Source organism: Corylus avellana, chromosome ca3, assembly GCF_901000735.1.
Source record: "Corylus avellana chromosome ca3, CavTom2PMs-1.0".
NCBI lineage: Eukaryota > Viridiplantae > Streptophyta > Magnoliopsida > Fagales > Betulaceae > Corylus > Corylus avellana.
The window spans coordinates 30,063,487-30,084,551 of NC_081543.1; the positions used below are offsets into that span (position 1 = coordinate 30,063,487).

The 21,065-nt window shown below is 34.2% G+C and overlaps 3 protein-coding genes across 3 annotated transcripts; 1 reads left to right on the forward strand and 2 right to left on the reverse strand.

The window, feature by feature from the left end:
- Nucleotides 1-5,859: 5,859 nt before the first annotated feature.
- LOC132175795 (uncharacterized) lies at nt 5,860-6,740 on the forward strand. Its single transcript, XM_059587849.1, has one exon. It carries the CDS (start codon nt 6,038-6,040, stop codon nt 6,374-6,376), a length of 339 nt encoding a protein of 112 aa, XP_059443832.1. The 5' UTR covers nt 5,860-6,037; the 3' UTR covers nt 6,377-6,740.
- Nucleotides 6,741-11,598: 4,858 nt separating this feature from the next.
- LOC132176567 (uncharacterized) lies at nt 11,599-12,328 on the reverse strand. Its single transcript, XM_059588815.1, has one exon. The coding sequence runs from the start codon at nt 12,219-12,221 to the stop codon at nt 11,796-11,798; it is 426 nt and encodes a 141-aa protein (XP_059444798.1). The 5' UTR covers nt 12,222-12,328; the 3' UTR covers nt 11,599-11,795.
- A 7,993-nt stretch (nt 12,329-20,321) lies between these two features.
- Nucleotides 20,322-20,732, reverse strand: LOC132174392 (uncharacterized). The gene has a single exon (XM_059586054.1). The coding sequence runs from the start codon at nt 20,730-20,732 to the stop codon at nt 20,322-20,324; it is 411 nt and encodes a 136-aa protein (XP_059442037.1).
- Between the last annotated feature and the right edge of the window lie 333 nt (nt 20,733-21,065).

A 21,065-nucleotide genomic window follows, 5' to 3' on the forward strand; every position in this document is an offset into this window, starting at 1 on the left:
GGTCTTTTTAGTGGTTTTCGTTAGGTTTTAGTAGCAAAAATTGATGGAAGGGTCAATTACATCAAATTGAAAGTTGAGATGGTGAAACTAAGAATTTTTAAAATTTGGGGTGTCTTCTTAAAACGCGTGATAGTTCAAGGCCTTAAATAAAATTATCTCAAAAGTTTAAGTATAAAACAATAATTTTTCACATCCTTCATTTATTGAGCTTTTTTCATGATATATAGCATAAGCTTCTTCTTCGTCTTCTGGTCGACAAGGAAAACTAAAGCCAATATTTGAAAGAACGAAAAATATCGTAGAGTAATTTTATAAATTCTCAAAATTCTAAGGTTAATTTACAAGTTCATTACTACTGAAGAAATACTAGGTATAAATCACACACTCCGGAGAATTCGGATAGTCCAAAGGTATTGGGTCAGGACCGACTACCGAGCCCGTCAGTAAAATCCACCCATGATGGCTCCCATTGGTATTACCGGGCCATGTCGGACGTAGCTGTTTGGGCTGGGCCAACAAGTCCTACATCATTTCAGTAAGTAGCATTTTGATTTCTTTGACACACGTGTCAATTCCAAGATATATATCTGGAACATGAAGCAACCTTATCTACATTTACAAAAAATTAACCTCGCCTGTACTGGTTTCATCTCACATTTGAGCTTTTCCGATCAACAGTAAAAAAAGACATCCTATATATATATATATATATAAAGGACCTTAATTAGCTTAAGAAAAAGAAAATAGTAAGAAAGAAAAAGAAAAAAAATGAAAAACAAACTGTGAACTTTTCTAGAGGAGCTTTCAGAGGAATTATGAGCTTTGGAATTCAAGTGACGACGTTCAAAGATAGCGGCTATGTTTACTAAAAGAAAAGAGAAAGGCAATGAAAAGATAAGAGGTAAAGGTTACCAGCTTGACCCATGAAGGCAACAAGACAAAAATAAAACCTTTAGCAGGTAGCAACGTGAAAATATGCCTTTTTATTTTTGGACACGTCCCATTTAAATACACTAATCATCAAGAAATGGAACCATACACATTCCATTTGCCTTTTATCTCACACCATGCATATGCAGCATGTCTCATGAGTCAGAATTTGACTTCAGCTAGTCTTTAATTGGAATTAAATATAATCACCGATTTTCACTGCTAATATGTTTCTTATATTATAACATGATTGCATTTCAAAAAGTCTGGTTTTAAGCATTTGATTAATATTGAGGAAGAGAGATGTCTTTGTGAGTTTATTAAGGGCTTACTGATATACAGACTAACGGATGCTATTTTAATTAGAAAGTTAAAAATATTTACATTAGTCACAACTCACAAGAGTATGATATTTACATTTATCTTAGTTCTAAGAAGGCAAATATATATTCCTCTTTGTAGAAATATATGATGGGATAATATTAAGAGGAATGCTTGAAAAATATCTTGTTTGGGCTTGTTTGGGAGGTGCCCATTTTCAACTCTTTTTTATTTTAACATCATGTTTGGAACTCAAATGGGCTAACTCAAACTTGTTTTAACCCAATCCAACCCAATTGGGTTACCACTTCAAAAATCCCAACCCGATTTGAGCCTGCTTTTTTCTTGTTTACCCGGATTGTGTTTTCAAAACAAATGCAAATTTCGTTCCAGAAAAGATTGTGAAAGTGTTTCATTAGTGAAATTTGAAATAAAGCCTCTCCCAAAAAAATGATTTGGTAAATCATCATATACCATCTTAAATCTTGTCATATCTATCAGGGTTTTATTCCCTCTTTCTGCAACGCCATTTGTTGACGCTTATATGAAATTGTATGTAGATGCCTTATACCATTATTCTAGCAAAAATAATCAATGCCATTTGTTACAAACCTTAAGTAGAACTCACTTTTGAATATCGGCTTGCAAGGGAAGAGTGTCTAAGAGCTTATATACATATGGTTAATATTAGACTTAAGCTATGTGGGACACTAAGATCGTAACATACCACCACGCTTTCGTGGCGACCCACTCTATTGACACTGACCAGATGGTAGCCCTTTCTCTTTTGGCGGCTCTACTCACCTATCAGTATTTTAATCTAGCCTATAAGTCTCCCCTTTCGTGACTCGAACCCCTCGATATGGTGGCTAGTTTTGATATCAAATGTTACAAACCTTAGTTAGAACTCATTCTTAAAAACCAGCTTGCAAGGGAAGAGTGCCCAAGAGCTTATATACACATGGTTAAGATTAGACTTAAACTATGTGAGATATTAGGATCGTAGCACCATCATACTTATCTCTCCTTATCATTATTCAAGCTCTTTATAGACCTTCCCATACAAAATAAAGCAAAAGTCGGATGGCTCCATAGAAAGGTTTAAGGCTGAATTGGTAGCCAAGAGTTTTCAGCAGGAAAATGGTTTGGACCACATCGAAACTTTTCATCCTGGTATCAAACCATTTATAATTCGAGTAAAACTCGGTCTTGCTCTTTATTTTGATTGGCCTCTTAAACAATTGGATCCATCTAATGCTTTCTTACATGGTTCTTTAGAGGAAGAGATATTTATAGAACAACCATCAAGTTTTGTTGATTTTCAGAATCATACACGGCTTTACTTATCATCATTCTAATGTGCAAATTTCCATTTTAATCTTGTTCACTAAACGCTTTAACAACAACAATACGACTCAATTTTCTTTAAGACAAGCTTTTGATTCATGGTCTCGCCATCAGCTTGCACGGAGATGTTAAGGATGTTCTTGTATCAGCAACATCCTCTGCTGCTAATAATGCAGATATAATTCATTTGTTACTTCAGCACCAACCACATCAGCACACTCAGCAATCCAGTCAACAATTCAGACTTGTACTGTTTTCGTACATACAATAGCAATTCAATCAGATCCCTTCATCTTCATTATCATTTATCAATTATTACTTTTGATTCTGATTTTTGTGGTGGGAGTGGGACTCACTAAATCCATGGTCCCTATTGTGTTATTGAAAACTTGTGGACACAGTTCAAACCCCATCAACAAGTAGGGACAAGAGTAGGTTTTTTTGGTCCCATTAATTAGAAAAAGAAAACAGACATCGTGTCCAAGTGTTCCAACAGTTTGGACTTTGAAAATCATAAAAGTTCCTACCTAAACTTCGCAGATTGTCGTCTCAACATTATTGTTCCACCGATCTATTCTTTTTTTTTTTTTTTTTATTCCACCGATCTTTGATAACCTTGTCTTAATAATTTTCTAATATAATATTTATAGTTATCACTAACTTAATATTTTAATTTAGTCTGTCTCTCACTCTTACATCAAGATTACGTCAATAATACAGAAATTTTTTTTTTATATTTAATCTATTAAATTGACATTTATTCTGTCGGCAACTTGGTGCAGTCCACTAACGTAGATCTACATGTTGCATGATAAACATCACATCTGTTTTAGTCTATAGTTTACCAAGACAATTATGCTTTGGGATTCTTATTTCTTAATGTTCATACCTGTGATAGTGTGCTATGTTGACCACGTGGGGGAGCAGGTTAGGACTTACAGACTCTATATGAGACATGAGCAAACAAAAGCTAGCTGGTCATAAATTTTTTGAAACCTAAGCCGATATTGAGAAAAGGTTGAGAAACTTTTTATGTCATGTTTTCTAATGTAAATGATTTCTCGAGGACTAAGATGTTATATACTTATATTAATATGTACGAAGAAAAACACAAAACGGAACCACCAAAGTGGTCAGAGAAACATGATCATCTTGTCAATAACTTTCAGAGATTTTCCGACACCAATAATATATATATGCTAGTTAATAAAAATCATAATCTTATAGTTAAATCATCAATTATTTTAATTTTAATTTAATCATTTAACTCAAATTTTAATACTTCTCCTTTTAAAGTTGGTTTAAAAGTTTAAATGGATAGAAATTTATAAATTTAATTAACATTTTTACTTTCCTTTTCTCAAACTTTTATTCAACAAGTGAGGCTCAACACGTAATATATGGGTTAGTAACTTTTTTATTACATGAGTTTTAAGGTTTTTTAATTTCATCTCCTAGGTTTTAAAACATGATAAAACTTGTACCTCAAATTTTGAAAAAGACTGAATCACCACCTTCAGTTTGAAAAATTCTATAGGGGTGGCCAAACCACTCCTGAGGTGGTTTGGCTACCCCTAGTTTGACCTGAAAAATTCTATAGGGGTGGCCAAACCACTCCTGAGGTGGTTTGGCTACCCCTAGTTTGACCTTAGGGATGGCTCAGCCACCCCCAAGGCTGGTCTAGGGGTCGCCGGTCACCCCCATAGAATTTTTCAAACTAGAGGTGGTGATTCAGTAATTTCCAAAATTTGAGGTACTAGTTTTATTATGTTTTAAAACATATAGGAGAGATTAAAAACCCTCAAAACTCGAGTACCAAAAAAGTTATTAACCCTAATATTTAATTAAAAAAAAAAAAAAAAGTTACGAAATCCAAATTTAAATTCAAGATGTCATTGTTTGCTCCTCTTAATACATGAATATTAGAAGCTCCAGATAAAATTAAGTTAAAAAAACAACAAACTTATTGTTGTTGAACTGTGATCATATGCATAGTAAAAATGACAAAAAAAAAAGAAGAAGATTTCATCTTCTTCTTCATCATCATTAACTGACATCTTATCTATCACCTTTTACTCTCATCTGCCCCCAACCACAATACGCAGTACAGTGTGCTAGATTTACAGTAGTAGACCCCGCAAAGGGCCAACAACAACCAGTTAAGGAGACTTCGTCAAACTCTAGAACCAAAAAGACAAAAGAAAAGAAAAAAAAAAGGTAAAAAAAGTAAGTTTTCTTTCCTTTTCTTAGGTTTGCTTTTGAATTTTTATCTATCACCCACTAAAGATGAAAGGTAAGCATAAAGGTTTCTCGATCATGATTCACGAGTGAGTAGAATATAATTATAAACTAGAGAAATGTTACTTTTACATTAGACTTTCACATTAACGTTATATACTTTATATTAATAGACACAGTGTCTTTTAAGTGGCAAAATTTTGATGCTATTTAAAGCGCATCACATCAATCAGTATAAAATTAATATAAAAATCTAACTAATTTTATTAACTATCATTCTACGAGAAGTAGAAAGAATCATACGCTGGAAACATGGAGCTAGTCCAAGTAAATTATGCAACATTAACAAAAATTCACAAATCAATCCCCCTTTGTCAAATAGAAAAAAGAAAAAAGAAAAAAAAGAAGAAGATATAGATGAAGAAAATAACACAAAAATTGACTTGGATGACTTTGTCATTAATTTTAGGCACCTAAGGTTGATGTAAACTATTTATTACTAACTTTTATTGTCAACAATATACTTAATATCTTGGTGGGAAGAGACAGCTAAAAACTCTCATTTACTACCCGTGACCATGACTGAAAAGATCAAATACAATGAACTTGGGCATGTATATCCTATACGGATCACATTAAGAACAAAAAAAAAATGTTTTGGCTCCCAAGAGAGGGAATATAATCAAGCTCAATTTCAAATAAAATGGAGACGAATTATATCATGATTTAAATTAAATTTTACTGTATTTAACAGTGTATATAAAACCGCGACAATGCTTAAAAATGTACTTGCTAAAATTTGAACACTTTGGGAACTTCCGAGGGAATGAGACATAGTTAGGCCATGGCCTAGAATTTTCTTAATCAGGTGCCCCCACATGGATATTATGTATCACACAATTTAGGGACGAGTAGTTTAATTTGTCACTTAGCGAGTAGGAAAGGAATCAAATCTTCAAAAAATGAAACAAATCTAGTATTTATATTATGTTGTCATTTTCATGTCTTCAACACTATAAATTCTTTGCTATCCCTACTCAGCTCCCACCTCACATGCACAAGTTGAAACCTCCCAAAAAGTAGTTTTCAATTAGATTGGCTCTCTCTTTCTGGATCCCAAAAGCTGTTCTAGGCACCAATTAGATCCACTGAAAAGAGTAACTTTTCCTAGACAATACTAGTTTCCAGGTGATCCAGAATCATGGGGAACTGCATGGAGACATGCGAGCCGAGGCACCAAGCAGAGGAAATGCAGCAGCAGCAGCAGCAGCAGGAGGAGGGATATGATCAAAGAGAGATATCAGCAAATCCTTTTGTGAAGGAAAGTGGGTTTGAGAAGGGAAGCATAAGGCTTAAAATTGTGCTGACAAAGGAGGAGTTGGAGTGGTTTATGCTTCAGCTGAAGGATAAAGAAGGGAAGAGGTTGGAAGATGTTTTCAGGGAGATTGAAAGACAAAGAGGAAGAGGAAAAGTTGAGGGATGGAAGCCTTCTCTGGAGAGTATCATGGAGAGCCCTGAAGCGATTGAGATGGAAAGATGAGTACTTCATTTGCAGCCATTTTTCTTCCTCTTCTTCTACTTCTTCTTCCATAGATTTGTAGGCTCTTGATGAAATTTTGGTTTGGGTTAAAGCCCACATCTGTAATTAAACTTTCTTAACTAGAGGGCCCTATAGTGGTTGATCGAGATGAATATGTAAGTACTCACCCATGATTGGAGGATTTCCTCCTTAATCTCGGAAACTCCGGCTTCCAACCCTGCGTTGCTTTCTTGGGAAGCTCGTTAGATCAACAGAAATACAAACTTTTATGCTTACAATATGACGAGTTGGGTCGCATCTAGATTTCATTCTGGTTGCATTCTCATATAAAATTAGTGAGAAAGACATCCCTCCTTCTTTGGTTTGTTTTAGCTTTTGTTTTGTTTGGTTCTATGTAATTGAAGAAAAAAAAAAAGGTTTGGGAAAATGATTACACTAAGAGAATTTCCACTATTTAACAAGATCATGAAGGAAAGAAGCAGAGGATGTGGGGATTGAGCACAATATATTACGAATGGAAGACCATTTTTGTACATTAATTGTGATCTTGCTCTTTTTTATTGAATGTTTGGCATGGATGATGTCCCTATTCTCTTTCTTCTTCTCAAACTTTCGTGTATCAAAGCATGATGAGCATATGTTTTCTTTGTTTCATAACAACTTTCATTGTTTCGGTCAGAACGAGTATATTAAATTAACTTCTGTTCTTAGATCATGTGATTTTAATATATATATCACAAATATCAATTTAATAAAACTAATTTTTTTTTTAAAAAAATCCTTTAATTTTGAGAAAACTTTGTACCTTTGACTTCCATGACAATGAACTTTGAGGAGAGCACATGCATAGTTAGCTTAATCGTTAAGGCCTTTACCAATCAAGAGAAGATTTTCCGCATAATGAAAGTCTACGTAAATTACGCCACAATCCATGAAGCTCTCGAGCAGGATCAGCTGCATACGTCCAAATCTAACCAACCAAATCTGCCAATCCTAGCCGTGATTAACTAATTCTAAATACAATTAATATTTTATAACATTTTTTTTTTCTAGTTATGTCGGCAGTTTATTACTCTTTAAAAGTTTGAAATTGCAGGTGAGATCACATGGCGTTTTTCCTTGTCATTATTTTGGTTCAAACAAAGTTTTCTTTCAATTAAGAATGGCAAATTGGTGTTTGGATATCGAGTTTGAGTTATATTGGGAGATTGGTATAAGATTATATATGCTAAACATAACCTGATTCATTTAATTAAACCGATCCAACCTCTAAAATCTAACATTGGGTACGTATTAGGCTCGCAATCGTGTCAAATACTGTGTTGTGTATCGGATTCAGAGTGTCTTGGCATGGGTATAAGTATATAAGTTCACTTTAAGTCAACCTATTTAATTAAACGAGTCAGACTCATCAACCTTAATCTACTAATTTTATAATATTAAATTTATGTCATATTATGTGACATGTCAAAAAATTTTCGTCCTATTTTTAACTTAGTTTATTAAACCCATACGTATCTTAAAACATGCATGCATTTTTAAATTTCACATATTCTAACAACAGATAATACCAATTTAATAGACTAATTAAAATAAAATTTTGTTTTTTTCTATTTAACTGGGACTCTTTACAGTATGTTGTGCAATTTGTCAACACTCTATAACAAGTAGGGACAAAAGTAGGTTGTTTTGTTGCTAACATTGAAAAGCATCAAACCTAAAATTGGTAGACTGTCGAGCCACGAGCTCGCAGTAAATCGCGCAAGATCTGCATGTGAGATAATTGAAGCCCAATAATTTATTAATTTTTGTAATTTAAAATTATTTTACAGTAAAGCAAAGACAATTTCTATTGAAGATAACATAATTTAATTTAATCATAAATAATTTTCACTAAAATAAATTGCCACCATTATTGAGGTAGGTGCACTAAAAGCTACGATGAGAACAAAGGCAGTGAGTCATGCACGATGCACCTAACAGAGAGAAGAAAAAAGAAAAACAAAAAAAAAACAAAACAAAACAAAACAAAACAAATTAAGTCCATTTCTTTAATTTTCTTCTTATCATCCAACATCATATATTGTCACCATTACATCAATGGAGATTTTTATTTGGTAGGGGCATTAAGAGAGACTTATGATGTACTTGGATCCACCCGACCGGACCGGGCTAGAAAGACCTATTAGGGCCAGGGAGTCGGGCCCAAAACCACAAGCCACTATGAGTAATGAAGAAAGGTGTGTTGCATAAGATAATCGGCCGGTCATTTTATCCTAATTTGTCTAATATTATTCTCAACAAAAAATCAAGCAACGCCTTTAATTTAGTCAACAAATTTGAAGCACTACCTAACACCTAATAAAAGGTTGCAAGAGGTATGGAATTTGGTGTTACTATACTGTTAAGGATATGCAGCCATGCAGGAGCTATGAGGCAAATAATTAATGTTTTATTTAATTTTGGTGGTATTTTGTGTGGTTGCGATTTTTTTGTTGTTGTTGGGTTTATTGAAAAATACCTATTCACCCATTTTTAGGTCTTGTTTGAAGTCATTGAATGAATTTCTTATATGTCCGCATAATGGGAGAGAAATGAGAAAAGGTGATTCGAATTAATGATTTTCAATCTATGAAGCATGATCCTTAACAGATTGAGTTAACTCTTGAGGATTGAGAACCTTATTTATGTTTTCACATGATGAATATATTATCACGTCATTTAAAATTTTTAAATAACATGTAACCAAGTATTTATTTTTTGAGAAAATGTAACCATGCATGTATAATATATAGTCAAATTCAAATACAACAAAGACAATCTAATAAATCATCCAAAAAAAAAAAAAAATCAACAATTAGCAACCACAGCCATTACCGCTAGCTAGTGACCACGAACTTCTGGTGCTAATTAATGGCCACAATACAAGCGACAAATACCACCACAAATTAATTATCTGTTGATTATTTTAATAATAGGGGTGGGAAAGGCAGTTAATGCAAATTGAAGCGAGTAAAGTGGGCTTCAAAGAAGTATCAAGTGAACTTATTTTCTTGACCAATTCTTTTTTTTTTTTTTTTTTTGACATGTCCGCACAAGAGGGGGAGGGGGATTCGAACAAGTGACCTCCGCTTCATTAGACGTGGTCCCAGCCGATTGAGTTACCTCTTGGGGACTTCTTGACCAATTCTTGAGCAAAGCCAAATGCAAAGTCGCCTCTTGGCTAGCTAGGTGATGTTAGAGTAGAACACAACTTTTGTTCTAGAATTTCAAGAAAATGAATAGCTAGCTAAAATATTTCATACCTTAAAAGGTATGTAGTTTATGTTTGAACCGAACTTCAAAAATAAAAGTCATTAGTTTGAATATATTCATCTCCTTTATTTTTCGGTGAACTTAAAATTTTAAAAAATAATTAAAAACAAAAACTTGTAAGGCAATATACATTATACTTATCTCGCCAATCACTAAATTGATATGATAATTCACGTGGCACCAAGGCTTTTGCTCTGTTGCCTCGACCCACCTCCTCTGTCGCTTCCTTTGCTCTTGCACCGACAACATCAACCATCTCATCTCCTTCAAGTTTGGGCGCTCCAATTTCAGCATAAAAATAAATGGCGAACATATGTATTTCGACACTCATGGTTTGACCGTGCATCTCTAACCATGGAGCCTTCGAGACCCATAGTATAGGTCTCCTCCCATGGTGTGATGAGGTCTACCTCCCATGGTGTGACGAGGTCCCAAAATGAAAGAGAGGGTTAAAACTGTGTGATTGAATCTAAGATCGACATGACAAACATGGTAAATGTTATATGTTATATATGGACTCCCATGTGAACCTATATAATGAGCTTGTAGGCAGCCTCTTGACTAGGTGATGCTAGAACATAACTTTTCTTAAAGAAATTCAAGAAAGGAACTGAAAATCTTTCAAACCTCAGAAGGTACGGTACGTAGCTTAGCTTAGAACCACATTTCAAAAATAAGTCACTAGTTTTGAATATTTTCATCTCCTTTCGTTTAGGGCTTACTTTTTTAAAATAAAAATAAAAAGAAGAAGAAAATCTTGTTGCCTGTAAGGCCAAATGGGAAACCACTTGTGGCTCCATTACAACTATGAATAAAGATTTCCTTCAAATTGTAAAGAGAAAAACTTTGTCTCACTAGTATAACGGTCACATACTCACATATATATATTGTAATTTGCCTAAACAACACAAGTAAGAACAACTTGTAAACTGCATAAATTTTTTTTAAAAAAAAACTTTTAAACTGTATAAATGACTTATCTCCCTGCATTTGGAGGATCAATTAAAGTAGAAAAACAAGCAGAATATATATATATTTTTTTCAAATTTCCCTCTAAAGAATAATAATGGTAATAATAATGAAATTCATCTTAAAAAAATTATTTTATCTGCTAGTTCTAGCGGATAAAAAGAAATCAGCTTTGTTTGTTATCGTTTTTTGGGGCTCCCTTTTGCCTTTTATTTTCAAAATAAAAATATTAACAAAAACTACTCACAAAAAAAAAAAAATTACTTTCATCTTTATATCACATAAAAATAAATAAATAAATAAATAACCCTTTTTAAATAGCATCAAGAAACAGAACATGTTTTGACAGTAAGAAGCTCACAAACAATGTCCATGAATTCAAGGGACCCGGCCTCCATCTTTGCACTTGGATAACTTTCGAGAAACTAATTCTTGCTTTGTCATCTTGACTTTTACTCGAACCGAGAAAATTTCTCCTGCAGGAAGCCTTTTGAGGCAAAGCAGGAACTGCTGAGAAGCTCATCCAAAGGGTCCCGGGCATCCTAATGGCCCCACGTACCAAATTATCAAAGACTAAACCACTTCTTGATATGTCCTGTTTTTTTTTTGTTTTATTATAACCATAACAACTCGTTTTAAAAGTATTGAAGAACAGTAATTACAGGCTTAAGTATATAAGATATTCAATAATGCATGAGCTCTCATTTCTACACTTCTAACTTTTAATTTGGGTTTGTATCGATTAATTTTACACATTTAATGATGTTTATATTGCTACTTCATTTAAAATTTTAAATAACGTGACATCTTCTCCATTGAACAAGTGATGTCGGAGTTGGAACATAAATTTTTCCATTATAATTTGAATAAAAGGAATCGAATCAAGTTCAGCTTGAAAGAAGTCCCAACTTTTTACATTGCACCAAAAGCACAAGTCATTTTATAACAAATATTGGAAGTTGCCTTGATAAACCATCAAAGACTTCCTAGCTGATGAGACAAAGGGTATATGTCTATATGGATTGTTTTAACAGTTCTCTTACCAAAAGAATTAATAAAAGATTGAAGGGGGAAAAAGAAGAGAAAAGAATAGGGAATTCTTCTATCAATAGTAACATTAATAAAAGTAATACATCTAAACCTCTTCTGGGATGCTCTTAAGCACTTGACCATTTCTAGCTTCAGCTGACACAATATTAACACGATCTGGTGGTATGTGCGCAAGCTCATGTGCCACATCTTTGAAGTCAAGGAACCCTCCATCTTTGCACTTGGACAACATTCGAGCTGCTTCTTGTTTTGTCATCCTGACTTTTACTGTAATCACCTCCTTTTTGTCAGCACTAGTACTAGATCCATAGCTTTTCTTCTCAAAATCCTTCCCATCTTCTTTTGGTTTTGAATGTGCAGAAGGGTCTCTTTTCTTCTCTGCCTTCTTTTTTGATGCCTTATTCTCTAGCTCATCTCTGTATATAGGTTTTGCATTAAGAAAAGGCTTCCTAGACTCTTCTACTTCATAAAACGAAAGTTTGTTAATGGAGGTAACAAAGGATTTCCACATATTTAGAAAGAGAGATCAGAAAGAGAGAGAAAGAGAAATAGAAAGCGAGAGGTGTTGGTGTATATGACTGTGACAAGAGGCAGAGAGGTGGTGATATGGGGGAAAAGCAGGGGGATTGTGAATTTATAGAAGATATGGATGGATACAAAAGGCATGGAGTGTTATCTGGGCATAGAGAAATCAAGTGGCTGATTTTCAAAGGATGATCAACCATGGGCGTCGAATTCACGACATGGAAAATCTTTAAAAATCCTGCCAGTCAAGGTCTAGTGGGTGACCGTAGATTAGTGGAGCCCTATTTTTTATTTATTTATTTTTTATTATTATACTTTTTTGTTGAGGAAATTACATTGTCACGAGCCTTGCATCCATAACTGAGTATATAGTGCGAGCCCAAAAAGGTTTGAATCTCATATTAGAAAGGTGTTATAACTGTGAGTGATTAATATAGTATAGTTTGGCATAAATTTATAGGTTAAAGCTTTTGAGTTGAGTGGTATCTCAACGTATAATATTATGATCTCACTAAATATTCTACAAGGTGCCAATCTCCTTAATAAGTGGTATTAGAGTCAATAATAGTGCGCAGTATGGTGGAGTGGTGCAGGCACAGACAAGAATCCATGAAATATGGACAAATGTGCAAGGTGCTGGTATGAATAGGGATCCTAGAGTAAGGGGTAAAGGTTCATGTCATAAGCGCAATCGAGAGTTCTTGAAATAGAGATAAATGTACGTGGTGTTGGCAAACCCACATGGCAGTGATCTTGGAGAGAGCCCATAAGATTGATAAAAAAAAAAATTCCATACTAGGGGAAGTGCTGAAATACAGTAATAAACTCACGCGTGAGAGAGAGACTAATAAGTATACACGTGTAAGTATAGATTGGTTTAAGTCCCACATTAAATATATATCATAGTTAGGCCAAAACTCATAACTTTTTAGTTGAGTGGTATCTCAACATACTTTATTAAAGCTTACTAAGAGATTTCTCTAGGTATCAATCTCAATCGACAAGTTATCTATTACTTTTTCATGATGAAAGTGTCAAAATGGAGCCAACCAGTACCCTGCTGCCTGCTAGAGAGGCAAAGACTGATCAGTCTTTCTTTTCGTTTTTTTGTGATCAGCAAGTCAATTCTCTTTCTGTACGTTAAAATCTATCTTTTGTAAAAGGTCATGAGCTGGGAACCAAACATGGAAAGCCAATGAAAGGAATGGCCTAACCCAATCGAGAAATGCACTAAGAAATGGCGATTGGAAGAGAGACTAGTTCCTCTGCTGTCTTTTCTCCTGCAATGTCTAATTTAATTTTATATGTCATTTTAAGGTTCTACATTTGAGATGATTTTGTATGTATATTTTGTGAAAATCTCATAAATTCTTATTTTATTTTTCTAATTGAATAAGAAAGGGGTTACAGGGAAGGATCCTTTCCACTCCTGATCCATAAGGAAGAAGGAGAAGACGATCCTAAAAACGAAAAAGGGGTGGACTCCCTAACAATAGACCAAAAACAAACTAAAGCAGTGTGGAAATAATTACAAATCGTAGGAAATGGGACAAACAAATGACCCGGTCTTCTCAAAGGGCAGCGCAAGGTGGTTTCATAAGTAAAAGGGACACAGATTAAGGAGAACCTATCTGAACCCCCACTTGAACCAGCAACAACCGCCAGAAGGAGGCTGAAGCGGTAAAAGCATTGCTATAGTCCGTAACTAGGACTGTTGAAAATAGAGGAACCAACACAAATTCAGTTACAAAAGTCTCCACTAAAGTAATAAAACAATAAAAAATAAGAGACAGTAACCCACAAAACACAAAAACAACAACAACAAAAATACAATACAAAAGAACAACAGGAAAACAACAAAAAGACCAGAAAACAGAAGCAACGGCCGGGGAGCGGCGTTTGGCGAACACTGGCAGGCGCGTGATGTAGACACACCGGAAGGTGAGATCCACGCACCAGTGTGTGAGATCCACGTGCCGGCACGTGGTGGTTGGATCTGGCCGGAGGAGGTGGCGTTGGGAAGTTGAGAGGCCGAGACACGAGGTGAGATGACGCGTGATGGTGGAAAACTGATCGATGAGGCTAGATCTAGTTTTTTCCAAAACTAGATTTAAAATTCAACCAGTTTTGAGGAGGCGAGCGGCGCTGCACAATGGTGAACGGACGGCGGCGGAGTGGAGGTTGATCTGAGAGGATGAAGGAGGCAAGAGCTCCTGATCTGGTCGGACTGCACAACAACAAAAACAAGAAGAAAAAACAACAAAACAAGGAAATCTAAACAAAGAAGAGGGAGGAGATATGGAGTACTCTCACTAAGGAGGCGGCTGCTCTCACCATGGAGATGGAAGAAGAAAAAACCCTAGGTTTTAAAAATTTTCTAGGGAGGCGTTAGAGCCTCTCTCTCTCTCTCTCTAATTGCTTCTTGTCAGAAATCCTTATTAAAAGTGAATTGATACCTCTTAGTGCTTGCCAAAAAACAAAAGAAGAATTTGGTATAAGGGTTTTGAAAACAGAAAAACTTTTCTTGAAATTATTTGCATACAATTCAAAATGCAAAACACTTTATAAATGTTGGCTCTACCAAAAAAATACTTGTTTCCTTTATATTATGTTAAAACACTTTTTAAAACCAAAATTTAAATTAAAAAATAAAAAACTTTTCCAAACCATTATCAAATGAAAAATGCTAAATACTATAATATTCAACATTTATCCAACAATGCTCACGTTACATTCCCAATAAATCATTGAATCTTTTTTTTTTTTTTTTTTTTTTAATTTATTTATTTAATAAGGATGAATCAAAAAGTTAATTGGAGTGTCATGCATGTTAGCATTCTTGGCGAAATTTCATTGTTGGAGAAAACAAAACAAAAAACAATTAAGTTGGAGAAATTTCATCCGACCAAATTTAAAGAAAAATCGAACCCAATTTAAAGGAAACAATTGTCTTCCCCTTTTCCTCTTCTCCCGCTTTAAAAAAAAAAAAAAAAACAATTGTCCAATTTTTATTTACTTTTTAAGTTATTAACATTTCAGTCAACCTCTTGGAAGGTAAATGCTTTACCAGCAAATAATGCATCATAAACACGTCAAAATTACTATTATTATTATTATTATTATTTTTTAAATAAAGATTATGTTAGCTCGAAGATGGCGTAGTTTACTGATAATTTACTTTTATACATACATTTTTCCCCCAAAGACAAGAAAAGTGTCACTCAGTTTGAATTTCGCCAGTCTAAGAAAAGGAAATGATTAAATTTATAACCAATTAATATAAAACTACGCGTTTTTAATGAGACCCACTAGTCAATGCCATTTACTTCCAATACGATTAATTATCATTTTTTTGCAGACTTCAGCCCCCATTCTTTTCATAGGACGAAAAATCACCCAAACATATGACCATACTGAATTTGATGCATTTTGAAGACTTCAACCCATCTTGTCATAGGGCTCAAAATCAGGAAAAACGTGACCATAGAAATTCATCAGGTTCGGGTTCGGGTTCGTTCAACAATTCTTTTTAGAATTTTTTTTATTTTTTATTTTTTATAATGATGTGACATAAACATAAAGTAATTTTGAATGTTTTGTAGTGACTCGGTGTTCTTTCTCTTTTTGGGATGCATAAACAACAATCCATCAAGTTCTTAGATAAGTTGTTTCGAGCAATTAATTTTTTTTTAAAAAAAAAAAAAAAAACTTTTGTCATATTCTTATTTTAGTTATATATGTATGTATATTGTTCTTTATGATCACTGATCACTATGCACATGTCATATAATTGTTTTTTAGCCATCGGAAAGCATATGGTTTTAGCTTCCAATAGTCCCAATAGATGATAGAGCAACACACACACACACACACACACACACATATATATATGATAAATTTCACTTTCAATCCTTGAATTACCGCGCATTTTGACATGTCCTCAAACTTCAAAACCTCTCAATTTAAACCCATAAAATTTTAATTGCAGTCAATTTGAACCCCTCTATAAGATTTTAAACATTAAAAGTGAGACAATAACATTTATACCCCCTGACTTTTTTATAAAATTTCAAATTTACCCTTAATTTCAAATTTAAAATTTTTTAAAAAAAATTACAAGATGACCCACGGTTGGGCCACCTTGTGACCCTTTTTTTTCAATTTTTTTTTAAATAAAAAGAAAATTCAAGGGTAATTTTGTTTTTTTTAGGGGTTTTAACAGCAAAAATTGACGGAAGGGGTAAATTGCATCAAATTGAAAGTTTGATGGGTGAATTGAGAGGTTTTGAAATTTGAGAGGCTTGTCAAAACGCACAGTAATTCAAGGGTGTAAAGTAAAGTTTCCCCTATAAATTATATATGATGTCTTTTGAATATAGAGAAATATGTATTTTGACCTTTATTGTGACATTAACAAAGACCATGAAATATAAAGAATAACAGACATAAGACAAGCGTTTTAGAGGCAAAAAACCCTAGCAAAGCACAAGAAGTGGCGCCGCACAGCAGGGGAGGGGGAGATCTCCCACCCTCTTGATTCGTTGCCCCCTTCTCTTCCATGATCCTTCCCCCCTCTCTTCCCCGATTTGTCTTTCTTTTCAATTTGTTTTTTTCTACTTGTTTCTTCCTTTTTCTTGCTAGATGTTTATTTTGGCACACTTTGTGGGTGACTTTTTTGGGGGATTCACTCAAACTTCTCCCGCCCCCTCCCAAGTTTTTTGAGTATGCCACTAATCTCTTCCGCGCCGCTGTGCCGTCCAAAGTCCTCTGCAGGGCCTTTTAACGCATCCCCCACCGCATCGAGCTTCCAACGCCTCCCTCGCTTCGGTGTCCGGCAAGCACACGATCAGCTTTTCTTTTAGCTGCCGACTTTCACTTGGGGTGCTCCTTTTTTTTGTTTTTTCGGTTGTTTTACTTTTCCCTGTATTTTGGTTATATTGTGTTGTGTTGTCTTGCTGCTTTCTTGTTGTTTTTTCTATGTTCGTATATTTTGCTTGTATTTCATGCTGCTTGTAATAAGGCTTTGTCTTCTCTTGATCTGCTCGCCTTATGCTTTGGTCCAAACCCTTGAGGTTGTGGATGTGAATGGTATTCTGGCACTCGGGTTGAGGAGGATGAGTATCGGCATGAAGTTTTTTCTAATTTCAAGGTCGAGGAATAAGAGCTACCTATGCATTGGATTGTCTACCTAGAGCAGATCTACTGTAACAACTAAATATTAGTCATGGGTTAGCGGATGTTTGGCGTCATAGTTTGGACTTCAATATAAGATCTGCTTGTTATTGCCCTCTATGATGTATAATTTTTTAGCTTCAGCTTTGATCTTTTAGCTTCGGCTTGGATCTTGATTGTAAGAGCTTTTGTGCTCTTGACTTTTCTATGAATAAGATCATATTGATTTTTCAATAAAAAAAATAATAAATGAATAAATAAATAACAGATATAAGATTAGTTATGCCCTTGTTTGGTATACAAAATGAGTATTTCATTAAGAAAATGAATAGTTATTACTGAAAATTGAAGAATGTGGAATAAAATAATTATTCATATTTCTTAATTTAATGACAACATATATGCTCTAATTAGAATTGATTCAAAATTATTATTAAAAAATAAATAAATTACTTCTTAATTTTTTGTAAACTCAAATTAAAAAGAAAAAAGAAAAAATGGTAGGAATTCAATGGGTGGCCACCCATAGCAGAAGTTAGGGGTTGTCGCAGCCATAAGCCATCTCGGCTTCTGCCACCACCACCCAATAAATTCACATTAATTCCAAGTTTTTTCTTTTTTAAGTTTGAAAGAAAATAAAAAACAATATGAGTTTTTTTTTTTTTTTTTTTTTTTTTTTTAGAGCATGGAGATCTATTTTTTTTTAAAAAAATAGCTATTCCTCTCATAAGGTATTACTCTTCGTAAAGGAATAGCTATTTTCATATTAGGGCTTCAATTTGACTGAATTTGACTCAAGATGAGTTTTCATTTGATAACATAAAAGGGTCGATAGTGAATTAGCACAATGACTTATCACGTTTAAGTGTGCTATTTTTTCATATATACTACAATCACTACAAAAAAAAAAAAAAGTATTAATGACGTGTATACTATTCATTAATATTTGCCACGCTACTATTCAGTGACGTGGCAGTTTATAACACGTTACTAAATATTTTAGTAACGTATAAAACTCCACACGTTACCAATTGGTAACGTGTCAAAACTACACGTCACAAAAGGGAATTTTCTATGATATTATTTGGGAACCTGCGACCAGCTGGTTCCCAATATTTTTTTTCCCCCCTTTTCTTTCTTTCTTCCCCCCTATTTTTTTTCTACCTCCCCCGCAGAGGTCTTCTTCTCTTTTTTCTCTCTATCTTTTCCTTTCTCTTCTTCGAAGAAGAGGGAATTTCCTCTCCGGCATTAGCCTCTCACAGTACTCTCTCTCTCTCTCTCTCTCAGGCAGGTCTGGCCTCTCTCCGTCCATCTCCTCAGGTATATATATTCCTCATTATATATATAGCTTGTGTTTTGCATTAATATATTGGGGTTTAATATATATAGCTTGTCTTTCTATTGTTAGAAAAAATGGCTAGGTTGAAACAAGCCAAAGAAGAGGCTGAAAAGGAGATAGCTGAATATCGGGCCTAAATGGAGCTCGAGTTCCAAAGGAAAGTTGCAGATGTTTGTATATGTTGTTGAAACTGATTCAAGGCATTCTGAGTTCTATGATATTATTTGATGGTTTATTAAATCTGATTCCATGATATTATTTGAAAAAAAAAAAAAAAAAAATCAGATTCCATGATATCAACTGTGCTGGGTTTGGATTTTTGAAAATCAATTTCCATAATATTATTTGAAAAAAAAAAAAAAACTCTGGAAAAAATATTTGAAAACAAAAAATTTCAAATTTTTGTCAAGAATTTTTTTTTAATAATTTTTTAAACTTTAGTAACGTGTTAGAAATTGACACGTTACTAAAAGTTTAGTAATGTGTCAGAAACAAACACGTTACCATTTAGTAACGTGTCAGAAATTGACACGTTACTAAATCCCTAGTAGTTACGAACAATTTGTTTACGCCTCAGACACGTTACCAATGACACGTTAGTAACGTGTTAACAGCCTTGACACGTCACTAACGGTCCGTTACCAAAAAATTGAATTTTTGTAGTGAATATTATTATAATTGGTTATAGATCCATGTCCATAAGGGAGTTAACATTTGTAATTGTGGATTGGTATCAAGTCAATTAAATGACATGGCCACTTCCATGGTTCGATGTTGATATTCGATGTTATTGGATCGAAGATTCATGAATTCACTAAGGTGTTATCATATATGTATGTGTGCTCACATAGGTTGTTCGACTTTGAGCTAAGTTGTTTTCAAAATAAAATATCTTTAATAAAATTATGCTACCAATCAATGACACCTATGTGACACCTCAGAAGTTAAGTCCCACTTGATTGTGTGAAAATGATTTTAGGGAGCTCAATTGTAACTTTCATAAGTCATTTTAAATTAATAACATAGATATAGATAACATTTTGTTTGGGCCTTGACAAATTGTGTCAAAGCAACCTATAAGGAATACCATATGACGTTTGGGCATTGTAGCATGAAATGGGCCCTAACGAGAACATTAGGAATTTTAGTGGATAATATTGTATCACTCCGAAAAGTTGTCTCACATTGGGTGAATGGATTGTAATGGTGTTATAAAAGTGTCAAGTCTCGTCTTAGTTATAGTTCCTTAATAGATAAAATTGAGATTTATAAGTGATTTTTGTTAAGCATAATGTTGTTATAGTTTTAACTATTTTAAAAATTTTCAATTATAATTTTAATTATCTTTTTAGAATAATAGCGTAAAATAGCTCGCGGTTTTTCTGGTCATGATAGCCTATGACCTAAGTGGGAGCTAAGCATGTTAGATTTTTAAAAAAAATCCTTCGTTTTGTTTAGTGCTTATCGTACTTCTCCCACTAATTAAAAGAATTACGAATATGTTGAGAAACAAAAAGAGGAAAAGAGAATTTTTCTAGCAATAATAACATTAATAAAAAAAAAAAAAAATTACATCTAAATCTCTTCTGGGATGCTCTCAAGCGCTTGACCAAATCTAGCTTTAGCCGACACAACATTAACACGATTTGGAGGTATATGCACAAGCTCACGTGCCACGTCTTTGAAGTCGAGGAGCCCTCCATCTTTGCACTTGGACAACATTCGAGCCGCCTCTTGCTTCGTCATCCTCACTTTGACTGTAATCACCTCCTTTTTGGCAACACTTTTCTTCTCAAAATCCTTCCCATCTTCTGTGGGTTTTGAATATGCAGAACAGTCACTTTTCTTCTCTGCTACCTTCTTCTTTGATGCCTTCTTCTCTAACTCATCTCTGTATATGGGTTTTGCGTTAAGAGCAGGTTTCCTAAGTTGTTCTACTTCATCAAACGAATGTCTGTTACAGGAGTTAACAAAGGATTTCCACATCTTTAGAGAGAGAGAGAGAGAGACAGAGAGACAGAGGGGTGTTGGTTTTGGTTTTGGAGTGTATAATTGTGTGAGAAGAGGGAAGGGAGTTTGGGAATTTATAAAGAAAGAGCATGGAGTGTTATGTGGGCACAAATTAAGAAGTGCTCCACCTTCCCAAGTGGGTGAACCGGGGAGGACACGACAATCAACATGGAAGTCTATTAAATTCTTTTACTAGTCAATCTCTCTAGTTGTTGTTGACTGCAATTAGTGTTGCTTGTTTAATTATTTGGGGATTTTTATTGTATTTTTGTTGAGGGAAATTGTCATGGGCAATTTGTTTATTATTTT

Coding starts and splice junctions, on each gene's coding strand:
- LOC132175795 (XM_059587849.1), top strand. CDS start 6,038: ATGGGGAACTGCATGGAGACATGCGAGCCGAGGCACCAAGCAGAGGAA.
- LOC132176567 (XM_059588815.1), bottom strand. CDS start 12,221: ATGTGGAAATCCTTTGTTACCTCCATTAACAAACTTTCGTTTTATGAA.
- LOC132174392 (XM_059586054.1), bottom strand. CDS start 20,732: ATGTGGAAATCCTTTGTTAACTCCTGTAACAGACATTCGTTTGATGAA.